This window comes from Manduca sexta, unplaced genomic scaffold (assembly GCF_014839805.1).
Source record: "Manduca sexta isolate Smith_Timp_Sample1 unplaced genomic scaffold, JHU_Msex_v1.0 HiC_scaffold_1414, whole genome shotgun sequence".
Lineage (NCBI taxonomy): Eukaryota > Metazoa > Arthropoda > Insecta > Lepidoptera > Sphingidae > Manduca > Manduca sexta.
The window spans coordinates 1-9721 of NW_023592276.1; the positions used below are offsets into that span (position 1 = coordinate 1).

At 33.4% G+C, this 9721-nt stretch overlaps 1 protein-coding gene across 1 annotated transcript; it reads left to right on the forward strand.

Annotated features, from left to right (window-relative positions):
- Positions 1-2513: 2513 nt before the first annotated feature.
- On the forward strand, positions 2514-9703 carry LOC119191370 (gonadotropin-releasing hormone receptor-like; the record flags this gene model as incomplete). Its single annotated transcript, XM_037445274.1, has 2 exons — positions 2514-3222; positions 9509-9703. Coding segments are annotated over exons 1-2 (861 nt in total), but the record flags the coding sequence as incomplete, so codon positions are not given.
- Between the last annotated feature and the right edge of the window lie 18 nt (positions 9704-9721).

Genomic DNA, 9721 nt, shown 5'->3' on the forward strand with positions numbered 1-9721 from the left:
ATACTAATATAATGCATAGTTGGAGTTTTTATGTTTGGACGCGCTAATCTCAGGATAGTTCCTGAAGTGACTTCAACATAGAATGGTGTAGTCACAACCGACATTCGAAAAAAAAAATCACTATTAGGAGGCTACATACTTCTGAACGCTATGAGGGTATTTTTATCCCAGGGAAAATTTAAAGCTGGTCGTCTACCCTGGAAAACATTTCACGCGGGTGGAGCCGCGAGTAAAAGTTAGGATCAAATAAATGTTAATAACCGGCTCCAAAATTCCTTATCCCACTTCTAGAAGACCTAAATTTAATCTCTAACAATGAATTGTTACAAAATATTTATCTTGATATAAATATTATTTATATTTGAAATATTATGATAATTTAATTAACATATTTCGTTAAGTCGTAGTTAAGTTTTATTCAACGTTTTATACGATGGCAATTAGGGTTTAGTATCAATAATGGTTCGAACAAACCAGCTATAACGGTTTAGTAGTAAGTAATTTACCTATTTGCGACGAACTTCGCTTAAATGTTATCTTACAAAGTTTAAAGATTAAAAATGTGACTTCACTTGTCTACCTTTTCTCGATAACATGCAATGTATGTTGATACCTCATAAATTAAAAATTGCTGTATAAAAGTTGCTGCCAGTAAACAGAGTTAAACACTGTTTGATAGATTTTCCTCGAAACTATTAGAATTTATATTTTGCAAAGTTTCTGAAACTAAAACTCGAGTTAATTAGTTCTTAAAGTTTTATTATAAGAGTCTTATCGGAAGTTATACGTGCAGTTTAAGAGGCATTCCGGAATATTATGGCGTTATTTGGTGACAATATTATGATATACTGTAAAGGTTGTAAGGTATTATATTCTATTATCTATTGTTACAATGTTTAAGCTCTTTATTTTGTCTCTATTACACGCTCTTACCTTGTTAGTTTGTGAATAGATGTGGACTGTGAACTCAACAATTCTGTTTTTAATTTCCAGGGCAATATTGTTTGAGTTTTAAAGCCATTACCCGCGACTGAATGAATAGTGGCTTGCACAACAGACATCCATTACTAAGAGGCCCATTATTCTAAAATATTAAGCTGAAGACAAAAAATGTAATGCTTGTTTTTATCATAATTTAACCGCAGCAAAGAGGTAAAATTGAGGACGGGGTCAATGTGCGGTTAGACGAAAATATTACTTCCAATTCTGTTTTTTTGTCTTCACAGTCATCTGCTGATCTCAACCCTTTGGGATAAAAACCCAGACAAATCATTTTAAAAAAAACCACAGAAGGTGTCGCCGAATCTAGTAATCCATCACTAGATAGTTCTACCAAACCAAAAATATATAATATTTTAGGATACTATGTACCACATGTAGACATTCATCTTATATTGCAGGGATTTTGTTAATTATTAGTATAACTATGTACAAATGACGTGCATGTGTGCCTGCAAAGGTTAATTTAATGAATAAATATCTATTACATATATTAATATCTTTCAATATTTTTATCATTTAGGTCCCATGTCTCCTAGATGGAGCAGAAGTCTTCAGTGACTACATTTCGAACTGTCTTGAGCTTCAAGTTCGATTTCGCTCTAAATTTTCCCAATAGTTTTTGCTTCGTCGATCGCAGTGCATCGACATGTTTGTTTGGGACAGCCACGTTAGCGTTTTATTATCGCCATTCTTCCGCTCCCCAGATTTAAGAATAGCATCCATAACATATATTTTTTCTGCGGGACAAAACAAAAGAATAATAAAATACCACAGATATTTTTATAAGTGCGTATATTTAAAATGGCATCTCTGCGGCGAAATATTAAAATGAATATTCCTTTATGGTACCTGTAATTATGCCAACCTGCCTTACTGGATGTACACTGCTTGAATCCAGAATGCGCATCTGGCCGGAAGAAGCCTTTATGACGACTGTACATAGTGAAATAAAAGAAAAAGATTCTACTTTCGCACTATGCTACCGAACAATAAAAGATGCTTTCTAAATGCTGGACAATTTCTGTAAGTTGCTTCTTTATTTGCAGAGTAACTAAAACAATAGTACACGCTGTATATGTACATGTTTTTTTTATGTACATACAAAGAATGTATGTTACCGATGTTACTCTTATTATTAATCACAGTAGGATATTATTGTGCCATCTGATGGTCAGCGTATTAATTATAAACGGCCAAAATCCAATAAAAAAAAAGACGCAAATAAATTTGTGTCTTATAATGTTAACATTATGTATCTTTATAAATATAAGTCTTTGCAAAGGGCAGAGGTCATGGAGTGTCGAAATAAACTAAATTCAATTACAGCGTGCTTGGGACCCAAAATGATAGGTCGCTATTAACCGTGTTTACTTTGTGAAATTATATTGACCTGTTCATTCGTTGTATTTTTTCTACTTTGATTTAGCTTCGCGCTTAATTTTTATTTAACGAGTCCATTTAACAATACAATATAGAATAAAATAATGGAATTTTATTTTCATTCCAGATTACTCCTCTGCTATCCTGCTGACTGTGATCCACGCATGACGAAACATGGCCAACGGAGGCAACAATACCACATTATATAGTGACCTACTCTTCACAAGCGATCTCACGTTGCACCAAGACTTTTCTGTCGACGGGAGCATATACACTAATCACCAAGTCGTATGGCCAATAGAGAAATGTATAGACGAGCATCTCATCAACGACTCCAATATTGACATATCCAAAATGTACATGTATAATGGATCTCTTGTTTCATGTTTGGAACACGCTCCTATTCTCACTAAAAGTACTGTAATCAGAGCCAGTGTACTCTCAGCGATGGCCATTTTATCCTTCTTCGGTAATTTGGCCACGATTATCAGCATACAAAGGGGCAAGAGGGGGCGAGGGAGAGCGAGGCCATCTTGGACTGCAATATACAGCTTGATATTCCAACTGAGTATAGCAGATTTGTTGGTGACAATATTTTGTATAGCCGGAGAAGCGGCATGGTCGTTCACAGTGCAGTGGTATGCGGGAAATATAGCATGCAAAATATTTAAATTTCTGCAAATGTTTGCGCTGTACCAAAGCACATTTATACTAGTTCTGATAGGAGTGGACAGATGGCTTGCTGTAAAATATCCTATGAAAAGTATGGCTACGGCAACTAGGAGTGGAAGGCTCGTCGTCATTGCTTGGGTGTTGAGTGTGGTACTAAGCATTCCGCAGGTAATAATTTACATATTTCCATAAATTTTAAAGTAAACTAAATAAAGTTATTAACGCCAAGACGTTTACTCGAGAGAATGTCACGATGTGTTTGCAGAAGCAATTAAAAGTTGAAACTACTAAAGATGAATGAAAGGTGAACCGTTTAACCTTTTGGGAATACATTTGTGGTTTAAATATAATCTTAGAGGCAGGTTTGTAAAAGTTATCTAAAGAATACTTTTTATATACAGTAGCAGTTTAAAACATCACTTTCGGTTAAATTTCAACTTTAAGTGATAAATCAATAACATATAAGATATATTTGCAATGGCTAATATTAGCCTGATAAGTAATGCGTTTAACCGTGTTTTTCATCATCGAGTTTATATTTATAAAGTTTAGCTCATCTATTGAAAAATGCGAAATCATTGTTCATTTCAATGCTGTTTCAATTTGAACATCCTGATATAACACAAATTTAATTATTGAAAAAAACTGGGCTACATTCTTTATTAAAATGACATTTGCTGCTTTTAATATGATAATAAAGTTCAGAGATGTATGATCATAGAGTAATTAATTCTTGGAATAATGTCAAATATATAGTATATTGATGTTTTCTTTTTTTATAATACGGCGAGGTTAAAAAGGCAAGAGAACTATCATATGAGTCACCCTGAACCCGTAAACGGGTGAACAGAAATATATCTGACGGTTTGGTCCATTCACCACAGCCACACCATACCACGTCGCAACGATAAAAGTGGTCCAGCATGTGGTTGATATCTACGATAACAATATAATTTGTATGAAAATTAACAGTTCCATTCTCTCGAATCACATTTTGTCGCCGAATTCAACCATGTGGGCGATATCGACCACATAGCACACATCATTTGTCCCTGAGATGTGGTATGGATGTGGTACCTACATGTGAATGGACTCTTAATAATCCAACATTTCTTCTTTTTAACCGACTTCCAAAAAAAAGGAGGAGGTTATCAATTCGACGTGAATTTTTATTAATTGAATGTCGAGACGTCAAAAGTACATGTTTTGCTAGCTCAATATAGTTAACAAAAATATGTTGGTAAAGCTTATATTAGTTTGAAATTTATTTACTTCTTGTTACAAAATTTTGTTCTAAATACCATTTTGTGGACAGAATATGATCAATTATGGAGTTAGACTGTAATATCGTATTGTACAACAAATGTTTACGTAATTATGGTTTGGAAGCGTAATTAACAACCAAAAACAGACCTTCAATTTACCGTTTTGAATAAATTATTGATGATAATAATAATATTGGGCAACCGATACTTCATAGTAACAAACTTATTTAGTACTCTGCGAGAGGAAAATACATTTTTTTTAGTATCGTATTTTGAAAAATGTTCTTTAAAAATAGTTGTTATACCTCATTCGTATATCGTAGCGTATGCTGGAATACCCTGGTTTGTCTCAGTGGCTTAGTTGCAATATCCGCGGTAAGTACGGCACCGCTTTGAGGCCCCGGGTTCAAATTCCGGTATTTGTATCCGATATGGCAATAGGTTCACCTCCTATCACATCATGGGATGGAATACACTTGGTGTAAAGTGGGTGCTTTGATTGCACCACTGTCTACCTCCTACTTCCAGGAATAAAGGCGAGATGTGTGCATGTAGAATACCTAATGCTCGTAATTAAAATGAATATCATTGTGACCGTTTTGTTGAAAGATCTGGCAGAAGATTAATAAACGTTTTAATAAATGTATTTATTATTAAATTATTTGTATGATTTTGTTCCTGACGCTAATGGTTACGATTTTGAAGGTTACAATATAAATATTTAGTTTCTTACAATAAATTCGTCTGTAAATTTACACATTTTACATAAAAAATAAAATGTCCTAAATTATCATTTGTTCACGTTAATCCTCTTAACGTGTTACCCGTCACGCAGATTTTGTAAAAAAAGTTGTAGATAGAATACAGCAGATATCGTCCATATTTTATTTAAAACTTCTGCTTACGGCTCCGTCTTAATGAAAAATATTTTTCGGGATAAAAATAGCCTATAGCACTCAGGGGTAATGTAATTTCTTTTTAGTGATTAAAAAAAAATCGGTTTGGAAGTTCCTAAGAATAGCGCGTTTAAACAAACTCTTTAAGCTTTATAATATTTATATAGATACAGATTGATCCATTTTTAACTTAACGTCAAAATGCATTTATATATGCATAAATAAAATCTTTCATTAAATAAGTCTTGTTCCTGGTTATCTAATCATCGCATGAATATTATAATTCTCGGTCTGCAACCCATATTATATTATCCAAATTTTTCTTAATCTAATTTCTGTAATCTTTTCGCATACTCATCGTTTTTAGAAAGTCCCGACCCATTCTTTTTAGGTGACTGTGATTCGCTTGTCGTAGTTTAGCTGCGACAGATGGAGGACTTGACAGACATTTTTTACGACTTTCCTAAAATAAAACCACGCTCTGTGAAATTTGGCACAAATTAAATATATATCCTATTTATATGGTATTCTCTTTACAATGGTGACAATTGCGATTATTCATTCATTACCTCTTTTTTTATATAAATTAATAATATCCAATATTCTTTAATATAAGTATGTACTTTCTATAGCACGAAATCTTGTCGGTAAAGCATTTCAAAAGCATCGGCCTGCACGTATTGGATTTTAACTTATAGTCACGTCTTTGTCCCGAAAGAGCTAGGCAGAGGCGTAACAAATTCACCCCATTTTTCGCTATGTGTATTCCGTCCGTCCCATGTTGTGTATGCCTCATGTATGAGAGTAAAGAAATAAAATACCAAATTAGATTAAAAGACTAGTGTGCTATATGTAAACACTTCAAACGCAAAAAACGCTTGTTCCCAAATGATCCTTCGTTAACATGTGAAATGAGCTCATCGTGAACTATAGTTTTATTATAAAGAAATATTTATAATAGTATAACAATACGAGCCCTGTATTATATACTGCCCACTGCTGGGCACTGGCCATTTACCACCTAGAGGTTTTAGGCCTCAGTCCACCAAGTTGGCCTAATGCGGTTTATCAGACTTCACATACCTTCGAAATTCTCATTGAAAACTTTTTAGGCGTGCAGGTTTCTTTCACCCTTAATGCAAGCAATAACTTCCAAAGAATTCGTAATATAGAAATATCAGAGGTGCATGCCTTGGGTTTTTAACCTGCGGACATTCGTCTGGACAGACTGTTCTATTCCGAATTAGGCTATCGCAGTTTGAGGAAATATTTATAATGTGCAAAATGATGCATATTTTGTGATAAATCAGTTATTTTATACCCTGAAAAATCTTTCAAGATCAGTTATCAAATTTATAAAAAATATTACTGTGAATAATATTTATATTTTTTTATAATCAGTTCTTCCAAAAAGTACATTTAAAAGTGAATCATAATATGAAAGATGAGAAATAGAAACAAAAAATAAGTAAATGAGAAATTTCTATAATTGCTCATCGATTTTATTTAAATTTCGTTTCACTGTCAAGCGATCTCTATATCTGCCAATAGAAAACGATGGAAAATATTACAGTATTTTTACATAACAGTTTTGAATATTAAACGTTCATCCAACCATGTAAAGCATACATGAATATTTTATACAGTTTTGCTTATCCATAATTTTAGGCTAACCACGAGGTCTAACAAGCTTAAACCGTTAACTACATTTTACGTGTATAAACTATTCAAATTGTGGTCGTATTAAATTCGATTCATGTTCCGAAACAAGATAATGAAGTGTAAAATATTTAACCATCGAATAGTTGTGAAACATGTGACAAATAGTGACGGCTCTTATCACACTGACGAATTGCAAGCGAATTCACAGCAAAGCGTAGTCGCAGCGGACGCGCAGCGAACACGCTGCGGGTGCACATCTACGCTTCACCGGCATTATTTTGTAGGCACACTCTCGTAGAACTCTTTTCTTCAATTAAAATAGATTATTTAAGTGTGTTTCTTTATGAACTTGTAAAATGTAAATTCGCACGCACGTAACTTAAAATTTAATAACTACTACCAAACTGCGAGTTCTTTGGGACTGTTGAATTATTAATTTGTTTTACTTTGTGTTATTTATTTTTTTGACATGATCTGTCGCCTAGCATAGCGTGGGCTTATTAAAATCTTATTTTTTAGTGACTTGAGGCATTTGAGAGAAAAAAAAACACATGGTATTCAGTTTTCGTTGATTCGAACGCTTTTTTACCGTGTTCTTCTACTATTCCAGAAAATTTAGGTTTATTTTAAGTTAACGTTAGATTTTGAAATAGGCTGTAAAAAAAAGTGAAATATTTATTCCTGAGTTTTTTAAAGTTCGAAGAATCAATAATGTAGTTCAATAATATTAGATAATGATTATGTTTAAGTCTAAATTTACGGAACACTGATTCCCCTTAATATTGTTATTCGTGAGACCAACTACTATTCTTATTTAAATTACATACCACGACTGTACTAGACCCAATAGTTTAGTTTCAATTACAATGTTTAGTGGTAAAGTCAACTTTCATAAAAAAATTACACGCATCTAAATCACTTTTGAACTACGCAATATAGAGACAAGATACATGGGTATGAAATCGATAAATTACTAATTTAATAAAGCATTAAATCGATGCACTTTGAGGTTCTCTATTGACCTGTTACAGTTGGACAGTCTAACGTGTTTCACCCTGTATATAAATATTGTGTTTTACCAATAAGGCACCAACCAAGAAATTTTCAAATACATTTCAATTAATATTCTATTTCAATCATTGACATTTCAATCTTATTACCCTAATAAATATATAATACGGTAGGCCCAGATTGAACGAGATACTCCTGATGTTTTGTAATGCTCTGAATTTTCCTCCTTTGTCACAGCCACTTATATCACGGCCTGTCAATTATTCAAAATATTGCTCGTGTCTGAATAAATGAATATTAGGAGGTATTAACATTATTTCCCTGTTTGTCTTTAATATAAGTTTTGTGAAAAAATGTTTTCACTCTAAAATTGAATTAAGTTAAAAATAGGCTAAAAAGAATCAGAGAAGGAGAACCAACAAGTGGATCACCTGATGTAACAGTGGTAATTTAAAAATAATTACATAAAAAAAAAACAACATCGAGAAAATATTTTCCTTTCATTTTTGCAATAAAATATATAAATCGAATACCCTCTCTTAATTTTAAGAACAATACCTTTGTTCCTCAGGAACACCCGTTTTGGGTCAAGCAACTTCCGATTACATGAGCACGTACCGTCCACTTGTGGTCACATATGGCAGAAGCAAACTGCCGATTACATTTAGCAAATTGCTCCCTCGCAACTGTGTTCTTTAGTTAACTTTTACGACGTCACCAAATGGAAGCCCTTTACCTGAACCGGAAATACGACGGAACGAAATAAGGTTCAACCTGAATTTGACCTCGTATATTCGTAAAGTCTTATTGTGTGGTTTGCGTTATATTACTTTTTGCTTATTAACATTAAATAATTAAGTAATTTTCATTACATTAATGCCATTTCTGTTTTTCGGTCACGACAAAGTGACCCCAACGTTCCATTGCCCATTCCTTCTTATAATAAAGGGTTAGTTGTAAAGATATAGTGGTAAATCGATGGTGTAACTATTGAATAAACAAATAAAAAAAAAATAAGTTGACCCCACGGTACACCTGGAGTGTTAAACTCTTTGCGTACATAGATTTTATTGACGAGAATAACAAATGTATTTAATGCTTTTATATGATTTTTAAGCAATATGTATTTTGTTGCATATCCATTTTAACGATTTCTGAAATCATTCCCAGAGAGTATGTAATATGCGTCACTAATGAATAATGAAGCGTTTTCCACGTAATCATATTATTCTCTGCATTCAAGAACTTTTATATTTATTAAGTTACACATATAGATATACAGATATTATCTATGAAAGGGTTAGTAGAGGCGCTAGTAAGTCTCAAACTTTTTGCTATCCATATTCCGTCCCACGATTTGATGTGATGTTACGTGATTTAACACCTTGTGTACGGTGGTCATAGTCACTAGCATGTTCGTGGGTTCATTTGTTTGTACGGGATAATCTCTGGAAATAATGAAACTATTTTGAGAATCATTTCATTAATCGAAAACAATATTACTTCTGAGTACTATAGGCTAAAACATATACCAGTACTTTTATGCCAGAAAAACTTTTCACGCGGACCTAGCCTCTGGCAAAAGTTGGCTCATTATAATGTGATCATATTTTGTTTCAGACAGTCGTATTCCGAGTGGCAAAGGGGCCGTTCGTAGAAGAGTTTTACCAGTGCGTCACCCACGGATTTTACACGGAGCGATGGCAAGAACAAGCGTACACCACTCTTTCACTGGTCTTCATGTTTGTTCTACCTCTGGTCATACTCATATCCACTTATGTGTCTACTGTCCGGACGATAGCGCGTGAGTACATATTTTCACTATATAAAAGG